Source organism: Canis lupus, chromosome 24, assembly GCF_048164855.1.
Source record: "Canis lupus baileyi chromosome 24, mCanLup2.hap1, whole genome shotgun sequence".
Lineage (NCBI taxonomy): Eukaryota > Metazoa > Chordata > Mammalia > Carnivora > Canidae > Canis > Canis lupus.
In genome coordinates, this window is record NC_132861.1 from 50183044 (window position 1) to 50205825 (window position 22782).

Here is a 22782-nt window from a genome sequence, read left to right on the forward strand (position 1 = left end):
AATGAAAGGCTACCTGTCCGCCACATCCCCAGAGGAGCCCAGACCCCCGACGTCTCACTTCCCTACCGAGCAGAGGGAAACGCTCATCACGGGTACCTTACATCAAAAAGCAGGGATGTCTTTCATTCCCAAACCAGAACATAGCGACTGTATGTAAAATGTAAATCTTCCTTTCAAAAGTATAATTGAGTGTAATTGTGGGTGTATGTAGAAAATAGGGAAAGGCAACAGAGTTTTGCAATATAGGTTCTTATTTTGTGATATACAAAGGTAGAGAAGCAGGAAAGTGGTTTTTTAAGAGTTTCTAGAAATGAGATGGATTGCCCTGTACTTTCTATAATGCTTAGTGTTTCCAGCGATCAGAAAAGCTCATGACCTGGACATTTAAACTCCTGCTGTCACTAGGACCCGGGAGTGCTGGTTCTGGGGGTTTCCACAGTTGGGGGTTCCTGTTTTCTGTGGTAGACCCCTTCCCTGAGAGACCGCCCGGTACAGCATGCCATCGAGACCAGGGAACACAGCAGGGAGATGTGCAGCACACGAATGTGCTGAATGTCCAGGCTCCAGAACGAAAGGAAGGGGTGTTGGTGCCTGCACTGTGTTAGAATACGTGCTCAGTCAGCGTGAGATCGCGTATAGAGAAAGCTTTGTCCTTCAGGAGAAAGAACCCTCACTCTTTCCCTTTTACTGTTTGCACTGCCTCTTACTCCAAGACTTAACTACCTTTTCTTCGAGATGTGAGTGACTTCAGTGGTGGCTGACATATACAGTTCCCATATGCACAGACCTCCTGGGCCCCCTGTAAATAGGAGAAAAAAACCTGTCCCCGCTCTGCCTGTTGTAGGCAGGAGGTGCTCACCTGGTGTGGGAGGCTGGCCCCAGGGATGGTGGACACTGCCCACGTGGATTGTAATCAGACTAAGTCAGTACAAGGAGGCTGGACTCCTTGCGAGACCTCAGCCTCCCTGTCTTTGCAAATAGGGAGGGGAGGTGATTTTCCTCTGCCTTGGGAGAGGCAGCCTGAGGCCCACGACGGCTGAAATTAATCCACAAAATGAAAATTAGGCTCCTGACCGTGTATTATTATGAGCAAGCTACGCAGCCTCACTGTGTCTCATTTGCTGTCTGAAAACGGAGCTGAAACCTGCCCTCTAGAGTTGTGGGCCAGATCTGGGTAAAGCAGTGCAAAGAGGGAGTGAGTAGTGATGGCAGTGGTTGCTGGTGGGTGACCTTCCTGTACCCGCACAGACGAGGTGACCAGGTGCAGGCCAAAAGAATGACCCAGGAGAACAGGGCTCAGAGAATTTCAAAGTGGTTTTGCACCAGCTGCTCTGGTGATTGTAAGACCTCGCCACCGTGAGTGCTTATTCCACGGTCTCGTCGCGTGTGTACCAGAAAATTATTGAAATTGAATACATAAAAGCCAGACTTTTAAAAATTGAAATATTTTCATAGCCAGCTCATTTTAACTCCTGCGTATGAGAGAAAACTCTACATTTGAGATCCTGTGACTTCATTTTCTTCGATGCCTTGTTTCCAAACAGGCAAGTGTGCGCTTACATGAATAGTTTGTGTCTGTTTATAACCGAGGATTCTAGGCCAGCGATGGGCCGTGGAACCTAGGAAATGCAGGGCAGTGGTAGGTCTGCAGGGATCTGGGCAAGTATTACGGCCAGCATCTCACCGATGCACCACTGTGCACTCAACAAATCAGGCTCGGTGACTGTTAAAATGACAAAGAGCAGTGCCCGTTTTCTGCATATCCAATTAGTTTGCTTCTCTTTTTCCATTTTCTTCAAACGATTTAAACTTCCTCTCCAATTCTGCTTTAAAACTTTTCTCCCTTAAAATTTCACTTTTCTTTCTTTTTTTAAAATGTTTTATTTGTTTGAGAAGGAGAGCAGGAGCGATGAGGGGAGAAGGGAGAGGTGAGGGGCAGAGGGAGAAGCAGGGAGCTCAATGCAGGGCTCGATCCCAGGACCCCAGGATCATGACCTGAGCCAAAGACAGACGCTTCCCCAACTGAGCCCCCCAGGCGCCCCACTTCCCTGTTTTTCATATTCCCACCATAAGAGTGAAGGTCATGTTACCTTTATTTTTTGCATTTGCCAGCTCCATTATTCTATGTTAACGTTTATTGTGTCCTTGCTCTCCAGGATGTTTGAAGTCTCCTAATGGAAAAGCGATAATAATAAAATTGTACAGTAGATAGATGAGCTTCAAGATGACTTTCTGACATATTCATTGCTGCTTATGATTCCTATGGTTTTTGTATATAGAACATAAGAGAAAAAGTAACGTTGAATGAAGAACTGGGTTTACGGCATTTACGTTTCAGTGTCGGGTGAGCTTGTGGAAGAGAAAGAATACAGTATCGGAAGCAATTTGTGTCACTTGAAATGGAACTCCGGAGGATCGTAGATTTATCCTCCATTACGCTTGACATTTCTGGTTTAATTTATGTTGTTACTGTGCCTTTCAAAAGAACAATTTGGGGTGTTTGGAAGAGCAATTAGAGAGAGCGTATAACTTGGATGAGAATGTTTAGATAAGAGACTGTTTAGATGAAAACAAAAGTGCGTTTTATACAGATCATTTATTTCCTTTTCATGTGACAAAGCTGTGCAGCATGAGAGCACAGTCACCCCCGGGAGTAAGAGCCTCGGGCTGGGAGCCCGGCTCTGACTCCAGGGTCTGGGTTACATCTGGAACATCATAGGGGTGCAGTGTTTCGAGGCTCGGCTGCCAGGCCTCAGGGCAGTTCCTTCGAGGTGCTGGACCCTCATCTGTAGAAGAAGGAGGTAGTATCAGGGCAACCTACAGGGCTTTGTGGGTGAAGGCGCAGGTGCGAGGGCCGTGCCAGCACAGGAGGCCCGTGCAGTACCCATTAGCATCACTGTCACTACCACATCTTCCTAATTTGGCCCTTTCAGCCGGTGGAAGGTTTTGTGCAAACCCCTACGCTCTCCCCAGGCTTCGGCCTCCTTCTCTGTAACTCTACAGATTATATTACTCCACAGCCTTTCCAAGAAACGTCTGGGGGGGATTTCCAGATGCTTCCGTATGTGCACTCTTCTGTGTCTGGGTGGGAGCGGTGGCACAAACCCACAGTGTTACTGCGACTCCCAGGACAACGCCCGCTCTGCACAAGCAGGAGAGCGGATGTGTTGTCAGCAGACCTCTGATGCGTAGACATGGAGTCGAAGCTCCGGCACTGGTGACATAAACTTGGGAAGTCAAAGCTAACGAAAATGCCATTGATACGGATCGCGATTCTCAGTGTGTTTGTACCTTCCTAATGATGTTAAACCATGAAGCCTGTGAGATCTTGTGTTGCAGCGCGGTTTGGCCCTAGAGCTCTTGCATGCTAACCCAAAGTAGAAGATTAGCCTGTTTGCATGCAGCCGGATGCTGCCCCTGACGAGATAAGCATGTGCTGGGAGGTTGACCCCACTCAACCTCCCTCGGCTGACGTCTTCCCCAGTCCTGTGTGTGGCCTCATTCGTTGTGGTATGTGTATAATACCTTCATCATTAGTTTCACTAACCTGAATGCTCACTCTTCCATTTAGCATTCTGCCGAACGGTGCGCTACACGGATTCTCCTCAACCTCTATCTTTCTGATTTCTTTAGATATTAGGTTGAAAAAGCTTGTTGATGAACGGGAGTGCTTGTTGGAACAGGTAACGATCTTTTTATTACTTTCTGAGTTCTCCAGTGGGGGCAACCAAACCTGAGAACCTTCCCATACTTACTTGCTTTATCAGGAAAACCCTAAACACATCATGCCTGAAAGCAATTATCAACCCAACCTGTGTCCTTATGATTTTTATCTAAGTAGGACATCGTAAGTCATGTGAGGTTTAGAGAGGATGTCCCAAAGGCTCGAGGCCATGGAACAGAACGTGGTACACTCTATGCCAATTGCTGCTTAAAATAAGTATTTATGTGGAAGGGCCTAGATTAATGGTGGAGAGGCAAGAGCTTTCCGGAGTCATTCCAACCACCACTTCCCTGACTCCTGCTGGCCCAGAGAAGTCGGTTTGGGGGATCTCTCAGTGATCAGCACCCCTGTCCAGAAGGTATTTTCTTGTTGTAACTGCTCAGAGTTGTTTTACTTGTGGTTTACCTTTGTCACTCTCTTCCACCTCAAGAAATACTAACTGGTTGACCTGTTTGGTCTTTTTTGTCTGCAGGGTAGTTAGTAAACCATTCCACGGTAATTTTCTTTTTTATCTGATTTTATTTATTAGAAAGAGAGATTTGGGGGGAGGGGCAGAGGCAGAGGGAGAAGCAGGCTCCCCACTGAGCAGGGAGCCCGATTCCGGGCTCCAGCCCAGGACCCTGGGATCATGACCTGAGCCGAAGGCAGACACTTCACCGACTGAGCCCCCCAGGTGCCCCATCATCATCACTCCACAATCACTTTCTAAGGAAACTCACTTCCTCCCATTTTCCTCAATAAGCCTAATCAAAGGTATTTCACTTTACTTTTTACAATTCTGCTGAAGGTTTCTCTCAAACTTGGGAAAAGCACTCGATGTAGTAGCAGCATTGAGGTTCCTGTGATCTTTTGAAAACAGGTGCCCATCGTTAATTCTGCACTGATCTCCACAGGACGGTGCGCACCAGTGGGCAATACATGCTTGCAGGCGTCTGCTCTGCTGGGGTGGTTGTTGGGGGGAGGTGGGGGCTCCCACCAGATCCAGAGATTGGAGGTTAGCAGGAGAAGGGCTGGGAGACCACCCCCCAGACACCGTGACCGTCCACAGCCGTGGCTGCTGACAGGAGAGCTCTGCAGAGACCAGCTCCCTGAAGGTGGCGGACCTGCGACGGGCACTGGCTCTGTGAGGGAGCCCTCGGTTCCGCTAGGCACTCGAGGACAGTCCCTCTGGGAGGCCCTTCCTGGCTTCTTCGTGAATAAAGCAAAGGCTACCGGCGCACTGACGCGCTAACTCTGAGATCAGCACATTTAAAGTACGTTACGTACCATCTCCTCCTGAATTCAAGAGGAATTTCAACCTTAGAAACAACTTTTCACCCAGAGTTACAAAATAATTCCTGCCATGATCTCGTAAATACAATTCCATTTCCACCCATTACGCTATTACTTGCCGAGAAGATGACTAACTGGCAGAAGGTTGTTCGTGGAGTTATTGGGATTGGTTATCAAAGGTGAGAGACTCCCTGTGGTGGCTGGTGGATCGTAACTGTTAACTACATTTCTCTCGTGCTTCTTTACATAACCCCTATCTCTCTGGCACCTTGGACACACAAAATAATAACTCCACAGCAGCAGCCGACTGTACGTATGGGGTGTTGGTTTTTCCTTTACACGCCGCTTCCTTTGTCATAGGCTCTGAGCTTGGCTTCCGGGCTCACTCAGAATAGAGGAATTCACTTATTTTATTGGTGGGCGTTTTCAGATTAAGAAACTCAAAGGACAGCTGGAAGAGAGACAGAAGAACAGCAAGCTAGACAATCTGCTCCCTGGAAACGATGTCTTAGAAAACGGGACAGACATGCATGTAATGGATCTACAAAGTAAATGTCCATGCTTGTGTAGAAGTAAACCCTTGACGTGTCCTGTTTTTATTATACTTGGGCTAGAGGAGAAAAACCAACATGGCAAAGAATGCCCGGCGCTCCCCAGGGCCCCTCAAAAGCCCTTGAGCTCAGCACAGCACTGCAGGGGTGTTTCTGTGGGGGGGGGGGGCAGAATGAGGATGGGCAGGTGGGGCAGAGCAAGGGTGTCTCTGTCTGAGCCTAAGGACTAGAACGGGTGCCCCCAAACGTGCACCAAGTTACCACCACATGATGCACAGTGAGAAACAGCATTTGTCATGCTGGATACAGCTGTCTTTTGATCAGCCAATTGTATGGAAAAATTAGAAGGTATCTTTCTATACAAGTAACCTAGAAAGAGGCTTAAAGGAAGATAAAATTACTCCCAGCCTCCCCCTTTCCTTCCCCTGACCATTTCTTTGTGTTCTGTGCCCAGCGGTGCTCTCCTGCCTGGCACTTGCCCAGCCTAGGTGCATGGAGAGCGTGCTTCTCTCAGCTCCCCCTGTTGTCAGGCCACTGGCCAGAACGTACAGATTTGCATGCCCATTACTAGGTAGGGCCTTGGATCCCAGTAACTATTGTCTTAGCATTTTAAAAGCCCAGGAGCTTAACAGATTTTCCTTCTCTTTCAACCTTTAGGGGATGCCAACAGACAGATCAGCGACCTCAAATTTAAACTTGCAAAATCTGAGCAAGAGATAACCGCATTAGAACAAAATGTACGTGTGCTCTTTTAAGCAATAATGGGCAGCGAGAGCGATGATGACCGGAGTTCTGCTTGCTAGAACTCGCCCTGGAAGGCTGAGTGCAGGGAGGAGCAGAGACGTGCAGGACCAGAAAAGGCCCTCAGTGGGTTTCCTGCAGAGAGAGAAAGTAGGGGAGGAAAGCTCACTAGCAGGACTCGGGCTGTTGGATACTAACCCTTTAGAACAACGGCTGCTTGCGGAAGGTCCCTAAGGGGGCTGAGCCGTTTTTAAAAGTGTTGTTCTTTAAAAATAACTCAGTTAGAAAGCACTTAGTGTGAGGCCATCCCACTCGCCTGGATTCTCTGCCTTCTTCTCCCAACAGGGTAGCTCTCTCTGATTCCTAGGTTTGGAGTATTTATGCCTCTGACATTGGGCAAATCTGGGACAAGTTGTGCCCTAAGCAAAGGGAGAGAAGATTCAGTACTCTTTCCCTGCTCAGTTATGGGTCCATTTTTGGGGAAACAGGACTGAGAGCAGCACACCTAGGACGGGATGCGTTGAGGGAGCATGCTTTGGGTCTCAGCAGACTGCAAGTCTCCAGTGGGTTGGTAGCTGCTCCTGTCCCTCACCACGGGCCTGGCTGTGCAATGCTGTCCCCAAGCCTCCTCTTCCTCTCTACTGCTTCCTGGCCTGCCTTCCTCCCTTGCTGCCTCCCCACCATGCCACCCCAGGAGAGACTGGACAGGAGCTGAGGTCCTAGTGGAAACTTCTGCCTCGACCTACCTTCTCCTGCAGAATGGTCCCGCGTCGGGGAGGGACAGCAGTGCTGTGGGAGTCCGGTGTTTGGACTAAGGCCAGAGAGGGAATGAGGCCCTCAACACGGGGCTGCTCAAACCCACTTGCTTGGCCAGAACCTATACGGTAGCCCAGGGTGCTAGATCATGATGATTGGCGCAGCCTGTCCTCCCATTTGACGAACCACGTCCTTCCACCACACAGTGTTAGGGCAGCCGGGGAAAGAAAACAGGCCTGTGAATTGACACATGTGGTGTTTCCCTTCTTTTAGGTAATAAGGTTAGAGAGTCAAGTGTCACGTTATAAATCGGCTGCTGAAAACGCCGAGAAAATAGAAGATGAGCTTAAGGCTGAAAAACGGAAACTCCAAAGAGAGGTAAACTTTCTAGGCTGTTTGCAGGGAAATGACGGTCTAGCTGGCAGCAGACGGAGTGTCATGGCCCCCCAGAAAGTTCCAGGCCACGTGGTGCCAAGCCACCCTGATGCGCTGAGCCATCGCCCCAGGGAGCCTGGTGCCCAATCCGGAGTCTCCTGGTGACTGTGGTTGCGAGGCCGCCCAGAGTCTGTCCTCCTCCCCGGGGGACCTTTGTAGGCCACCCTTTCCCTCTCACTTCTCTCGGATCCTTTTTGTCTTTGATTTTCTGCAGCTTCACCCTGATGTGTTCTATGCAGGTTTCTTGCTGTTTGTTCTGCTCGGGATGGATTGTGTTTCTTGGATCCATGAAGTCTTTTTTTTAAACCAAGTTTGGAAAGTTTTCACCCATGACCTCCTCAAGTATGCCTGTTCCCTGGTGTCTCCACGTCCCTCCGGGGCTCTAAGCCAAGGCCGTCAGACCCCGTCCCTGCAGCCCCCACATTTCTTCCACCTCCCAGCTCCTTACCCCTCTGCTGCTAGGTCTCCCCATGCAGTTTTTTTAGTCTTTTGCTAGTTTTTTTTTTTTAAGTGTATTCATTCTTGATGGTTGCTTGGTTGTATGTTTATGTTAACTGTATCCTCATCTCTTTGAAGATGTCCTACACAGCTGTTCTGTTTTTGTTTTTTAAAGATTTTATTTATTCATGAGAATACACAGAGAGAGAGAGAGAGAGGCAGAGACCCAGGCAGAGGGAGAAGCAGGCTCCATACAGGGAGCCTGACGTGGGACTCAATCCCGGGTCTCCAGAATCACACCCTGGGCCGAAGGCAGTGCTAAACCCCTGAGCCACCCGGGCTGCCCACAGCTGTTCTGTTTTACGTTCAGTCTTGGAGGATCTGATTCTGTTGCTGGCTCAGGTGGCTTGTCCTTCCTGCGTTTATTGTTTCGTGGAGTTATGCTTGGTTTTGATTTGTAGGAATACTCCAGGCCTGACTTGGGGGAATTTCCTGCAGAGAGGCTTGCCTCTGCCAGTGAGAGGGGCTGCAGGGAGGCGAACCTGTGCCAGGACCCCAGCCACCCTCCCTGAGGGTTTTGGATCAGAAGCAGAGCCGCAGACCCTGTTCCGATGGTGCACGTCTCCACAACCATGTGGCTGGTGTACCCCCGCCCTGAGGCGCCTTGCGCTCTGCCCTGCTGTCCACTGGGCCAGATGGCTCCCTGTTGGTGTGGCTTCCACTCTGACTCCCAGGCTCTGTGGCCCTGGCTCCAGGTTGCCATCATCTTGGCCTCAGCTATTCCCACTTTGGTCTCTAGCCATCGAGACCTTGCTTCAGCTGCCCAGGACCAACTCCTCCAACTGGTCTGGGCTCAGCTCTTACCTGTTCGCCTCACTTACCTTTCGTGAGACCATCAGCCCCTCAAGACTGTGTGCTGTGTGGGATCAGGTTGTTTCAGAGAAGGAGGGTTGCCTAGTTACTCATGAGGCCAGAATTCTGTGCCTTGTATCCCTAACGGAATAGTTAAGAAATATATGTGTACACACGCATGTGTATTCACATACTTCTAGGAGCTCAGTGGGTCCAGCTGTGACTGTCTTTTGCGGTAGGATGGACTCTTGGCCAACCTCTGACGTTTGGAGGAAGCCAGTTCCTCAAAGCTGCCTTTCCTCTTTGTTTCCAGCTGCGCTGTGCATTGGACAAAACAGAAGAGCTCGAGGTGAGCAACGGCCACTTAGTGAAGCGTCTGGAAAAAATGAAAGCGAATCGGAGCGCGCTCTTGTCCCAGCAGTAAGCACCAGGCCTGCCCAGGAACCCGGTGGGTGAATGGAGGGCACGGTGTCGTGGGCTCGCCTCTGCCACTGTCCGGGACTGCTGCTGTGTCCCCCGCTTCCGAGAGCACCCGGTGAGCACTTGGCTCCCGTGCTCACCCGCGGCCCCGGCAGCCACCAGATGCCTCCAACCGTGGACCCCGACCCAGGCCGGGCCACCCCTCCGAACCCATGGGTCCTTTCCAAGCACACCAGGCGCCCGGGAACTCCGAGGAGCAGCCTCGCGGCGCCACCGCACGTGGCAATCAAAGTCAAGATTCAAATGGGACTTGAGTTTTCTTTTCATGTGTCTTGCTGCAAATTGAGGGGAAATGTTACAGTGTTGGGACTTCTTTGGGGGCAGGATCTACAGTTTGAGCAACGTTGGTAGTTTCTCTTAGTCTACGCTTTTCATACACAAAACACTGTGGAACCACAAGCCATTACCAAGCAAAACTCTTTCGCTAGAAACAAGGGGATGGTCTGGAAGTAAAAGTGACCTTAAGAAGACTCTTTACAGGCAACAAATGAAGCTTTTCTAAGGGATTTTTGCATCAGTTCAACCCTAAGAACACTTTTTTCCAGGGTAACTAGGCAGTAGCTCCACCGACGATGACAGCTTTCCATTCGCGCTATGTAACCCTTCTATTTGGACTTGAAGTTGTGAACTCCTTTTAAAGAATGTACTATTAGAAAAATTAAAAACTTCAATGCTGAAAGACTGTAGGGATGTGGTGTTTTTTATTTTTTTATTTTTTTGCACTGAAAAAGAAGATTTTTATTCCATATTCATTGTTCTATACGTTTGGGATCATCTCTTTCCTTTTTTGAGTATAGCGAAGCAGTTAGCTTCTCTTTCCCTGTAAAAAAAAAGAGTCTATTCACAGTGAGCAAGAATAGTGCACCCCCAAGGGTCAGCACTCTTAGAATATCAAGTAAACCAAGGAAGTTACAGATTAAAGTCAACTACGTTATCTTCAGGGCAAAGTAGAGAAAGTTTGGCTACTTGCTGATGTTTTAATTACTCTTTGGGGTGTTGTCCTTCAAGCCAGCTTGGTTAAGCAGGCCAGCTTTTCAGGATATCAGCCAGACAGCGTCCCCTGAAACTATACCTTGTGTTGATACCTTGTGTTGATATATTCTCCCAACTCATGTAGGGGACATGAGTTGGGAGAATAGTTGAGACAACACTCCCAGCATAGTGCTAGAGGTCACGAGGGTCCGTCCCCCAGCACTGTCTGGGTCCGGGATAGATACACAAGGCGACACTTCATCAGGCACAAGAGGAATTCACAACTCCTTGTGCCAAGGATGGTTGGCGGTTCACATCTCTGTCCTGAGCACTCCATAGATAAGATCGTCCAATCCCCGCCCACGCGTTGGTGCCCACAGGCCTGCTGTAGCTGCTGCATGTTCAACACCAGTGTTTTTATCCAGAACCCTACTCTTGCATTGATCCCATGGAAGCGCCAACTCTCCACAGCAACGTGGTTTTTATGTTTACCTAGGATTTGCCAAAACGCATCGGTTTCAAAAGACTTCCAAGCTTGAAACCCTACCTCATGAGCGTTAAGCATTCCACGTTCTTTCAGGAATGCAAGGTATCAGGGTCCGGTCCAAAAACGGGAACTGCCAGTAATTTGAGCAGGGAAAATGTAATACAGAGAATGATCAGCCCACAGGGAATGGGCTACAGAGGAAGGATGGAAGAGAACTCTAAAGAATGCCCTGGGGCTGAGGGAGAACACCAGAGAGGACAAATTGGGACAGAGACCTCAGTAGAGGGCTTGGGGGCCACTGCCCACAATGGGACAGAGAAGTCAGAGGGTGCCAGGGACCGACGCCAGAAGGCAGGAAACCAGGGGCCAGGACTGGGGAGGGCGGGCCCCCCTGGTGGCCCACATTCACACCACAGGTGCCATATGAACAAGAAGGAAGGAACCAGGACGGGGAGCCCGGGTTCCCTGCAGGGTCCGTCCGGCACCGTCCTCTGACCGTAGCAGGCCAGCCAGCAAAGAGGAAATGTTTCCTTCCTTGTCGTAACCTTAAGATTTCTTTCACAGCATCTTAATACAAACGTGTTTAACCAGCGAAACATCCATATATGGAGATCACAGATAACACTAATAACAGCAAATACGTATAGCGTGTAGACATGCCCGGCAGTTAGATACCTATTTTCCCTCACTCGATTTTCACAAAAGGTCTGTGAGATTACACGACGAGGAGCCTGGAGCCCAAGGAGTTAACTGGCTGGAGGTCTCACCACTGGTAAGAGGAGGACTGCTTGTCTCACAAGTCCTGGGAGGGTGGCTTTTCCCAAATCGGCTCTAGAGAAGTCAAACCTTTGCTGTCTACCTTTCCCACCAATCTTTGCAGAAACAGCAAAGCCATTTTTTAAAAAAAGATTTTATTTATTTGACAGAGAGAGAGAGAGAGAGACTGTAAGCAGGGAGAGCGGCTGAGCAGGGAGCCTGAGGTAGGGCTAGAGCCCAAGAACCCTGGGATCATGACCTGAGCCAAAGGCAGACGCTTAACCTACTGAGCCACCCAGGTGCCCCAGCAAATCCACTTTATACACACTTCCTAATCCAGAGGAAGATAGAATATGATTTTTTAATTTATTTCATAGAATACAACTTTTCATCAGATACTGCTATAGGCAATTTGTATTTTTTAAAAAGATTTTATTTATTCATGAGAGACACAGAGAGAGAGGCAGACACAGGCAGAGGGAGAAGCAGGCTCCCTGCGGGGATCCTGATGCAGGACTCGATCCCAGGACCCCGGGCTCACGCCCTGAGCTGAAGGCAGACGCTCAACTGCTGAGCCACCCAGGTGTCCCTGCTATAGGGAATTTGTTGCCAGCTTTTCTCATCCTTGAATTTCTCAACCACATATTACTGACACCTTGGGCAGGATCATTCTTGGTTGCTGGGTGGCTGTCCTGTGCATCAGAGGATGTTGAGCAGCATCCCTATCCTCTACCCACTAGATGCAAGTAGGCCCCACCCCCAGTCGTGACAAACAAGAATATTTCACTTTACCAAATATCTGCTAGAGGGGGTGCTGCTTTTGCCTTAAGAACCACTGCTTTGGCCTGAATTTGATAATTGGGAGAAGAAGATAGGTGGTTAAAAACCTGAACCAGGATGCCTATTGTATGTTTCCTACAAATTGTTTTCATTTTTAGAAACAAAATGGCATTTGGGACATTTAGGACCTAGAGAAACCCATTAAAAAGACATTATAAATGGACAGTCTACATGGATGATGCAAATTACAGTTCAGAACTGCCGTGAGGTTTTATTTTCCATTGTTCATTTTTGACATCCCATTCTGATCGCCTGAAATGTAAACTAAAGATTCAAAACATACTGTTGATATTGTTGAAAATTTACATCATTCTTTAGCAACTGTGGATTTCTGCTTTGCACAGCGCTGAGCTCGGGGGGTGAGGGATCCACCAGACAAATGCCCACCTTAAGGAGGTGGTAGCCCTGAGGAAGAGAAGGTCCTAAGGTTGAACCCCACACACACACACATAACCACAGAAGCGTGGAATGGGGCGGGGGTGGTAGGTGGGGAAGTGCCAGGTGGAGACGGCCAGATTCGAATTTTGGAACTGGACCATAAGCATCTGGTGTGTTTCTACAAATGGCCTGGCCAGATGTGGCACACGTGTGCACATGCCTGTCTGTTGATGTGCCTGGTTCCCTGCACCTGCAGCCTGACCCTCACCTGGGTGTGGAGATACCTGGGGAGTTAGAGGACCCCGGCTCAGTGGTGGAGGACTCTGCCTTATGCCCAAGAGCTACCAGGACTGGGTTTCTACCGGGCTCCCAGTCTCTCAAGAACTAGGCAGCTGTCCCAAGTCTTAGCCCCACACATGCCACCATACTGCCTTCCCACTGCTGGGGTGACCTCTATGCATGGCTGGTTCCCAAAACTGCCTGCTTCTTTCCCGTCTCTACCAGAATAGCCCCCATCACCACTTGCTGGATGACTCCTACTCTGTCCCCAAGAGCACTGAATGCTAAGCAGGCTCTGCTAGTCCTGAATGGAATGGCACTGACCACGGCTGGCGGTCTCCCTTTGCAATTGCCCCTACCTTGGGTGGCATGTGACAAGATCACAGACTTGGGGAAAGAGTCCTTAAACTAGAAATATTCAAAGATTTATATAAATGCTCCTGTAACATAATGATATATAAGAAATACATTGAGGTGGTCATTCAGTTGACCAAAATGTATTTCTTACATATGTTTGGTCTTCATTCACCTTACCTGAAAGTGCTGCAGAGTCATAGGGTGAAGCAGGCATCTTATTATCAGTGAAGGTGACTTTCGGGCCCCACCCAAGGGCAGGGGCTGATTGCCAGGAGGACCAATCATGTGAGTGAGGGCTGGAACTTTCCATGCCGCCCCTGACCTCCAGGAAAAGGGGAGGGCCTGGAAGTTGAATTAGCCAAAGGCCAATTACTTAGTCAACCGTGACTATGTAACGAAGCCTCCATAAGAACCCAAGAGGAGATTTTTTTGGTCCTTTTTCCTTTTTGGAGATCTTCCACAGTTGAGGAACAAGAACGCTTCTATGTGCCACCAACCTAGGCTCCAAACTCCACGAGGACAGAGGGTCCCTTGTTCAGGACCTCACCCTATGTATCTCTTCATCTGGCTGTTGATTCATATCTCTTATCACATCCTTCATTATGCTGGTAAATTTTAGTGTTTGCCTGAGTTCTGTGAGCCACTCTAGCCAGTTAATTGAACCTACAGAGGAGGCCATTGGAACCTCCAATCTGTAGCTGGTTGGTCAGAAGCACAGGTGACAACCTGGACTTGCAACTGGCATCTGCTGGGTGGGGTGTGGGGTGGCAGATCCCCTCACCTCTGGAATCTGATACTATCTCCAGGCAGATAGTGTCAGAATTGAGTTCACACTTGCTGGTGTCCAAAAATTGTTTGATGTTTTGTGTGGGGACCACAGACACACACACACACACACACACACACACACACACACATTGGCTTTGGGTTCAGAATGCTGAAAGAACCCCCTGGATCTCAAGTGGTACATGTTCTGTATTTAGATGTGGGTGCCCAACATAAGGGAGGGGGGGTTCCTTAGGTTTGCGTTACCCCTCACTGCTAGCTTTCTGGGCTCATCACCACCACCATAGGCGTGCGTGGAGTCCCCCGCCCTCTGCCACCTGAAGACGGCACCCGTCTGGCTCTCTTCTGCTTTGAACAAACTGTTGCCCCATCTGCAAGTCAGGTGTGCTGAGATATCCTGCTGCCCAAGTTTTCCCCTTATAAGTTACCCCAGGGCAAAGTCACCTTTGCTTCTTGGCTCTGGTCTGCGTGGATTTTCTCAACCTGCCTCAGCCAGCCTGGAATTTTGTAGCTCCTGAGAACAGCAGTGCCTCACCCACCAGGATTTTACTAAGTGGAGTGTAAGATCATGCGGTTTAATGTTTCCATATCAAAACATTTTAATTTTCTTTAAGAGAGAGAGAGAAAGCATGTGAGGCCAGAGCAAGTGGGGGGGTGGGAATAGAGGGAGAAGGAAAGAGAATCCCAAGCAGGCTCCACACCCAGCACAGAGCCCGATGTGGGGCTCCATTTCATGACCTTGAGATCATGACCTGAACCGATATCAAGAGTTGGACGCTTAACCAACTGAGCCACCCAGGCGCCCCCAATTTACAATCTTAAAAATCTAGTTCTAATTTGTTTTTTATTTATTTATTTTTATTGGTGTTCAATTTGCCAACATATAGAATAACACCCAGTGCTCATCCCTTCAAGTGCCCCCCTCAGTGCCCATCACCCAGTCACCCCCACCTCCCGCTCACCACCCTTTCTACCACCCCTCGTTCGTCTCCCAGAGTTAGAAGTCTCTCATGTTCTGTCTCCCTTTCTGATATTTCGCACCCATTTTTTCACCTTTCCCCTTTATTCCCTTTCACTATTTTTTATATTTCCCCAAATGAATGAGACCATATAATGTTTGTCCTTCTCCGATTGTCTAGTTATAATTTGGTAAAGGAACAAAACAATCGTTGCTCCGTCCTCCCATGAACCATTTGGGCAGTCTGTGGGGTAATAAAAAAATGATGCCCGGCTTCTGTGTACCTAATATAAAACAAAAGGTCAGATCCAGGAAAAGAATTTCCCAAGATTTAGCATAGTTAAGATTTAGTAAAGTAAAACAGGAGAATGCAACCAGAAATACATTAATGCGAAAACAAAATACAGGGGAAAGTCTGATTTTGATCTGCTAAAGCTGCAGCCTCTCATCTCAGAAAAGGTAGCTGCCGCAGCACAAATGACTCAAAAAGCTGAATCAATAAATAATTGCCCAAACAAGCTTTTATTTCCTAGGAATCTGTGTATCAACACTCAGCAGTTAGATTTAGGTAATATCATGGGGGACTCTCATTCATAACAGTGGAAAAATGCCCTCCAAAACAACAGTAATAACCCTAAAAAACCTAAGAACCTATACATCTCAGTAGGAGATATACAACATAAAAATCTATAGAGATGTAAGAATAAATATTGTAAAGATACACTTTCTCCCAAATTTATAGATTTAATACATTTCTTATGAAAATGACTTTGAGTTTTTTGGGGCATAAATCTCACAGTTATTCTAATAGTCATCTGGAAGTTTAAAAAAAAATACCAGTAGCCTAGATCATTTTGATAAAAGACCCATGAGGGCAGCGAGTAGCCTCGGCCAGGTGCCCTGGATATTACAAAGGTACAAGGACAGACAGGTCCCTGGGAGGGGACAGCCAGCCTAGCTCAGGGTGCCGGCGGCATTTCCGGAAGATTCCCAGGATGTGGTCCCCGTGGAGTGCAGCTGCTCTTCTGCACGACGGTCTGTTCCACACATTCTAGTCCACAATGTTCTTTGAGAGAAACTGTCAAGCTTTATACCCCTCGACCTGCATGATGCACAGCAGGACCTCAGGTGTCTGTGGAATCACGTGTCTAACAGCTCCTGCCAGGACAGGTGAATACGCAGAAGGGCACTGAAGTTGTCAAGAGGAAGTCTCAATCATATCTCTCTTGATGCAGCGCCCCCAAAACATCCAAAGTGAGGTTTTTGGGAGATTACAGAAGATTTTCGTTTTCCTCTACATTTTTCTGCATTGTCTATATTAAACACATGTTAATTTTCACAATTTTAAGATATTTGAAAATTATAAGGAACAAATTACATGTAAAAAAAAATCAAATTGTAAGAAGCAAATAAAAGCTGTTGTGTCAATGCCATTATTCAGAACGCGGAATGGGGCAAAAAAAAAATCATGGCTATAAACCACAAAGAGATGGACAGATTTCATAAAAATGTACAACTTCACATCAGAAGTTTAAGCCCCGAGTCAATCATGGGAGTCCAGACTCGGTGGAGCTGCCAGGGGAAGAAGGCGGTGGGGCAGCCTACTGCCCTCGGGCTCCCGGATCAGGACAAAGAGAAGCCAGGACCCCACGGCCCCAGCGCTGGTGGGGGATGCCCAGATGTGTTGGAAAACGCAGCTTTTAATGCAACCTGAAACGATGTCAAATTGAGAAATTTAGGGGTGCCTGGCCCGTTCGGTTGGTAGAACATGCAACTCTGCAACTCAGGGTTGTAAATCCAAGCCCATGTTGGGTACAGATCACTTAAAAATAAAACCTTTAAGAAAAAAAAGTCTTTAAAAACAACCAAAAACTTAAGACATAAGGATTAAGCAAAAACTCAAATGCCAAAAAAAAAAAAAAAAATTCAGGATGGATGAAAAAGATAATGCCCATTTGAAAGACAGGCTCCTTATAGAGCCATCGAGAGCTGGGGCAGAAGGAAAACCTAGGAATACTGATTTGGATACTCGGTTCATCTTGGATTTCCTTAAAGGAAATTAAAATGTTATCTGTCTTGACTACTGGGTTTTGGGTGGTTTCTTAAAGGTGGCCCCCGCCTGGGTAGGTGCTCCGGTGGACTGCCTGGGGCGGGCATCATGCAGGACACCTGTCGGCGAGGGTCACCTGTCCCGGAGGGACACCTGTCAGGGAGGGGGGACACCTGTCGGGGAGGCGCACCTGTCGGGGAGGGTCACCTGTCAGGGAGGCGCACCTGTCGGGGAGGGACACCTGTCAGGGAGGCGCACCTGTCGGGGAGGGACACCTGTCAGGGAGGGACACCTGTCGGGGAGGCGTACCTGTCGGGGAGGGACACCTGTCGGGGAGGCGTACCTGTCGGGGAGGGTCACCTGTTGGCAAGGGTCACCTGTCAGGGAGGGGGGACACCTGTCGGTGAGGCGGACACCTGTCGGGGAGGGAGACCTGTCGGGGAGGGCCACCTGTCAGGGAGGGCTACCTGTCGGGTAGGGACACCTGCTGGGGAGGGGCACCTGTCGGGGAGGCAGACACCTGTCCGGGAGGGGCACCTGTTGGGAGGCGCACCTGTCAGGTTGGCGGACACCTGTTGGGGAGGGGCACCTGTCGGGGAGGCGGACACCTGTCAGGGAGGATCACCTGTCGGGGAGGGTCACCTGTCGGGGAGGCAGACACCTGTCGGGGAGGCGCACCTGTCGGGGAGGCGGACACCTGTCGGGGAGGCGCACCTGTCGGGGAGGGACACCTGTCGGGGAGGCGTACCTGTCGGGGAGGGAGACCTGTCGGGGAGGGCCACCTGTCAGCGAGGGCTACCTGTCGGGTAGGGACACCTGCTGGGGAGGGGCACCTGTCGGGGAGGCAGACACCTGTCGGGGAGGGGCACCTGTTGGGGAGGCGCACCTGTCGGGGAGGCGGACACCTGTCGGGGAGGCGCACCTGTCGGGGAGGCGGACACCTGTCGGGGAGGCGGACACCTGTCGGGGAGGGTCACCTGTCGGGGAGGCAGACACCTGTCGGGGAGGGCTGTCCCGCCACCGCGGCCCACACCACGGGCCAGCTGGGCCTGGGCCTGCAGCTCTCGGGTCCTGCGGCCTCGCAGCCCCGCCCCGTGCAGACCAGGGCCTCGGCTGCCCCAGGAGAGGGCCCCAGCCTGGAGGTCGTCTCCCGCCGCCTCGGCGCCGCGCCAGCCCGCCCCCGCCCTCCCGCGTTCGCGCCCTCGCGCGCGGCCAATCAGGGCACCGCCCTGCCGGCGCCGACCAATGGGAGCGCCCCCCGGGAGGTGGGCGGGCCTCCGGCGTCCGTTACCCGACGTGCCCCGCGGCCACACGCGGAGCGCGCCGGGTCCTGAGGCGGCGGCTGAGGCCCGTGGTGGCGGCGGCTCCGAGGTGCAGGTGCGAGGGGCGGGCCCGCAGGGGGCGGCTGGGGGGCGGCTGGGGGGCGGGGGCCGGGCGGGGGGACGGGGGCGGGGGCCGGGCGGGGTGGCCGCAGAGACCCCGGGGGCGCGCCTGCCGCGGTGGCCCGGCGTTCGATCCCGGTCGGGGCCCCGCCTCACCGCACCCGAGAGCGGCCGTGCGGGGGGGGGGGGGAGGGGCGGTTACGTCCCGGGGGAGGGGCACGTGCCCCCGCATGCTCCCCGCGCGGCCACGGCCGCAGGGACCGACCGCCGACCCCGACTCCCACGAAATGCCGGGCGGCGGCCAGGCCTGCAGGGACTCCCCTGCAGCAGGGGGTCCAGGTGGGAGCTCCTGGGGGCTGGGGGCTGGGGGCAGCGACAGCGCACGCACGGGCCGTGCCTCCCGCAGCACGGGGTGCCTCCTGCAGCACGGGTGCCTCCTGCAGCACGCGGTGCCTCCCGCAACACGGGTGCCTCCTGCAGCACGGGGTGCGTGCCTCCTGCAGCACGGGTGCCTCCTGAAAGGGTGCCTCCTGCAGCACGGGTGCCTCCCGCAGCACGGGGTGCCTCCCGCAGCACGGGTGCCTCCTGCAGGGGTGCCTCCTGCAGCACGGGTGCCTCCTGCAGCACGCGGTGCCTCCCGCAACACGGGTGCCTCCTGCAGCACGGGGTACCTCTCGCAGCACGCGGTGCCTCCCGCAACACGAGGTGCCTCCTACAGCACGGGGTGCGTGCCTCCTGCAGCATGGGGTGCCTCCCGCAACACGGGGTGCCTCCTACAGCACGGGGTGCGTGCCTCCTGCAGCACGGGGTGCCTCCCGCAACACGGGGTGCCTCCCGCAGCACGGGTGCCTCCTGCAGGGGTGCCTCCTGCAGCATGGGGTGCCTCCTGCAGCAGGGGTGCCTCCTGCAGCAGGGGTGCCTCCTGCAGCACGGGTGCCTCCTGCAGCACGCGGTGCCTCCCGCAACACGGGGTGCCTCCTGCAGGGGTGCCTCCAGCAGCACGGGTTGCCTCCCGCAGCACAGGTGCCTCCTGCAGGGGTGCCTGCAGCACGGGGTGCCCCGGGGTTGCAGGGGTTCAGACCCTTCCTTGGGTGTCTAGTAAGAGGTCCTGCAGGGTCTTTAATCTTCATCCAAAAACACTTGCAGTCTGCGGCTGACCAGGCTGAAGGGATCAGATCTGCATTCTGGAAAGATGATTCCTGCCTGCTGAGAGGTCATCGCTGCGACCCCCGTGAGAGGCAGCGGTCCTTGGGCCAGGGTGGGTCCGATGTAAAACTCACAGGCCTGGTGGGGACGAAGGAGGTGTCAAGGAAGGGGCCTGTGATTTCTGGCGTGGTTCTGGGATTAAGAACACAAGAGAGAATCGTTAGGTAAATGAGAACCGAGAGAGCAGGATAGAAATGGGCATATGCCTGGGAGTGGTGTTGCTGGGGCACGAGGTCATTCTGTAGTTGACCTGCTGGGGAACTGCCCGCTTGTTTGCCAAACTGGACATTGTTTTTACATTCTCAGCAGCAGTGTGTGAGGGTTCAGGTTTCTCCGTGCCCTTGCCAACAGTAATTTTCTGTGTGTGCCTTTTTTTTTTTTTTTTTTAAATAACCATCCTAGTGGATCTAAAGTAATATCTCATTGTGGATTTGAATTGCCCTTCCCTAGTGATTACTGATAAATTGAGAATATTTTCATGTGTTTATTAGCCTTTTCTATATCTTTGGAGAAATGTTTGTTCACATATTTTGCTTATTTTTTTTTAAGATTTATTTATTTATTTATTTATTATTTATTTATTTATTTATTTATTTATTTATTTATTTATTTATGATAGACACACAGAGAGAGAGGGGGAGAGAGATAGAGAGAGAGAGGCAGAGACACAGGAGGAGTGAGAAGCAGGCTCCAAGCCAGGAGCCTGACGTGGGACTCGATCCCGGGACTCCAGGATTGTGCCCTGGGCCAAAAGCAGGCGCTAAACCGCCGAGCCGCCCAGGGATCCCTTCTTTTGCTGATTTTAAAAATTGGGTTGTCTTTTTGTTGCTGAATTGTAAGAGTACTTTGTATATTCCAGATAGTTGAATCTCATTAGATGTGTGATTTGCAGGTGTTCTATTTTTTAACTAAAATTTTTCTTTTTGTCAAAGTTTTTGATGTTGGGTATCTGTTCATTTTTAAGAATGAAGTTAGTAACACATTGAATGCAGATTTGAATGCAGGATCAGACCTGAATGAGAATCCAGCTTGTTACAGCAGATTTTTTTAAAGATTTTATTTTTTTATTCATGCATAACACAGAGAGGCAGAGACACAGGCAGAGAGAGAAGTAGGTTCCATGCAGGGAGCCCGATGCGGGACTCGATCCCAGGACTCCAGGATCATGCCCTGAGCCAAAGGCAGATGCATCACTGAGCCACCCAGGCATCCCAACTACAACAGATATTAAAGAGATTTGCACAATGTTAATAATGCTCATTTCACCAGATTTGTGAAAACACACATTTTTACATTTAAAATGTTACTTATGTTAAGTAATGGGTTTGTTAGTGTTATGGGTAAATATTTAAAATCTTTCTATTTTAACTCTAATGTGATAAGTATTATTAGATATTGACCACTTAAATACCCCTTTGGGTTCCCAATACTTTTTAAGAACATGAAGACTTCCTGGGTCCAAAAAATATGAAGCCACTGATCTATTCGAATGTCAGTTATTTTGATAAGTTAGCTTTCTTTTCATCTTACTCTTTATTTTAAATGTTTACCTGGAATTCCTAGAGTAAGATCTTTACTGACTTAAATATAATCCCTTAAGCCAGGAGTTACTAGGAATTTGTAGATGTAGTATAAAAGTCCATAAATCCTTTATGTGTGTATGTTATGTGTGTGTATGGGTATGTTTTCAGGGAAGTGAGTGTGTGACTTTTATCAAATCTTTGGAAACTCCGTAACTGCAAAGATTAACAGCCACTAGCCAGATTTAGGGAAGTATAAATAATGAAAGACTATTAAGCTTTTGGTATTAGGCCAAATTTTTTGTTATTAAAATTAATTTTTTAAAGATTTTATTTATTCGTGAGAGACACAGAGAGGCAGAGACATAGGCAGAGGGAGAAGCAGGCTCCATGCAGGGAGCCTGATGCAGGACTCAATTCCAGGACCCCAGGATCACAACCTAAGCCAAAGGCAGACCCTCAACCACTGAGCCACTGAGATGCCCCAGTTAAAAAGAATTTCTGAAACGTTAAATTGGAGATTGAATACTTCTAGTCCAGATTATTCCTAAGCTTCACAACTGTGTATCAATCAATTTCAATTTGTACATGTTATAGGTACTTTGAGCTTTTATGTATAAGATGAACTCATCATCTCCATTTCCTCCCACCCAAAAGCAAAATAATATATGTATTCTTTCTCCTTGATTCCTAGTTCAGAGAATATACTATCAATGATAATGAGTTCACTTTTCTACGTACTAAGTCTAGTTGTCTTGTCTTCTCTTTTTATCCATCTTTTACCTGAGCCATCCCATATTTGTTCTTTTAACTTGAGATGCTCTATCCCCTTTGAGATGCTCTTTCTTAGTGGCTGGCCCCTATGTGCCCTTCATGATTTAGCTTATATGTCACTTTCTTTATAAGGTTTCCCTGACCTTTATCAATGCAACCATGCTATATTATTGCCTACTTAATTATCTTTGAAATTCAATGTAAATATAGGTTATATTTCTCTTACTCAGCTAGAATATTAGTTTTTAATTGCTTTTTAAATACATCTCTCAAATACATACATACATCTCTCAGTTTTAAAAACTAATGCATTTGTGTATGTGTGACATTATATTCTTTATATCAAAATCAATACTAAGTTGATTTAATAATCAATATAACAGTAAACTCTTGCTCATCTTTCAGATCTCAGTTTAAATGACAATTCCTCAGGAAGGCTTTCGCTAAGCTTTAGTCCAGGATTGGTCTTTTGTTTTTAAGATTTATTTATTTATTTATTTATTTGAGAGAGAGAGAGAGAAGGGGGATGGGCAGAGAGAGAATCTCAGGCAGACTCCCCAATGAACATGGAGCTCAACTTACAGCTCAGTTCCATGACCCATGAGATCACGACCTGATACCCAACTGACTGAGCCACCCAGGCGCCCCAGGGTAGGTCTTTTTTGTATCACCCATAGCGATTTATGTTTTCCCAAATCTCTAGATTGTAGAAGTTTCTTAGAATATTATTTCTAGGCCCCAAATTAGGCTGTGGAGTCTTTTTCTTTTAAGATTTATTTATTTATGGG

At 49.5% G+C, this 22782-nt stretch overlaps 2 protein-coding genes and 3 long non-coding RNA genes across 15 annotated transcripts in view; 2 read left to right on the forward strand and 3 right to left on the reverse strand.

Annotated features, from left to right (window-relative positions):
- The window catches only part of LRRFIP1 (LRR binding FLII interacting protein 1), a 138856-nt gene extending 128928 nt beyond the window's left edge, over positions 1–9928 (forward strand). For 5 of the 7 annotated variants that reach the window (XM_072796857.1, XM_072796859.1, XM_072796858.1 and 2 more), the window contains 5 exons: positions 3634–3683; positions 5427–5544; positions 6205–6284; positions 7318–7422; positions 9083–9928. In XM_072796857.1, coding sequence (XP_072652958.1) covers positions 3634–3683; positions 5427–5544; positions 6205–6284; positions 7318–7422; positions 9083–9193 — 464 coding nt within the window. In that variant the 3' untranslated portion in view covers positions 9194–9928. The remainder of the gene's footprint in view (positions 1–3633; positions 3684–5426; positions 5545–6204; positions 6285–7317; positions 7423–9082) is intronic. The other 2 variants (XM_072796860.1, XM_072796861.1) reach the window with 1 other exon arrangement.
- LOC140616276 (uncharacterized) lies at positions 2578–8867 on the reverse strand. 2 transcript variants are annotated; one of them, XR_012016825.1, is made up of 4 exons: positions 8799–8867; positions 7035–7280; positions 6605–6707; positions 2578–2786 (listed from the first exon to the last, which is right to left on the reverse strand). It is a non-coding gene; the product is annotated as an uncharacterized lncRNA (long non-coding RNA). The 2 variants fall into 2 exon arrangements; XR_012016826.1 differs by lacking the exon at positions 2578–2786 and adding an exon at positions 5343–6423.
- Positions 9929–15565: 5637 nt separating the features above from the next.
- Positions 15566–18297, reverse strand: LOC140616282 (uncharacterized). Its single transcript, XR_012016830.1, has 2 exons — positions 18073–18297; positions 15566–16772 (listed from the first exon to the last, which is right to left on the reverse strand). It is a non-coding gene; the product is annotated as an uncharacterized lncRNA (long non-coding RNA).
- Positions 18298–18351: 54 nt separating this feature from the next.
- RBM44 (RNA binding motif protein 44) overlaps positions 18352–22782 on the forward strand; it is a 40791-nt gene continuing 36360 nt past the window's right edge. For 3 of the 4 annotated variants that reach the window (XR_012016829.1, XM_072796865.1, XM_072796867.1), the window contains exon 1: positions 18352–18489. The gene's annotated coding sequence lies outside the window, so the exon portion shown is untranslated. Of the gene's footprint in view, positions 18490–19688; positions 19753–22782 lie in introns of those variants that run through there. The other variant, XM_072796866.1, reaches the window with a different exon arrangement.
- LOC140616283 (uncharacterized) overlaps positions 19469–22782 on the reverse strand; it is a 49172-nt gene continuing 45858 nt past the window's right edge. Inside the window, exon 3 of the long non-coding RNA XR_012016831.1 lies at positions 19469–19832. This is a non-coding gene — a long non-coding RNA (uncharacterized lncRNA). The remainder of the gene's footprint in view (positions 19833–22782) is intronic.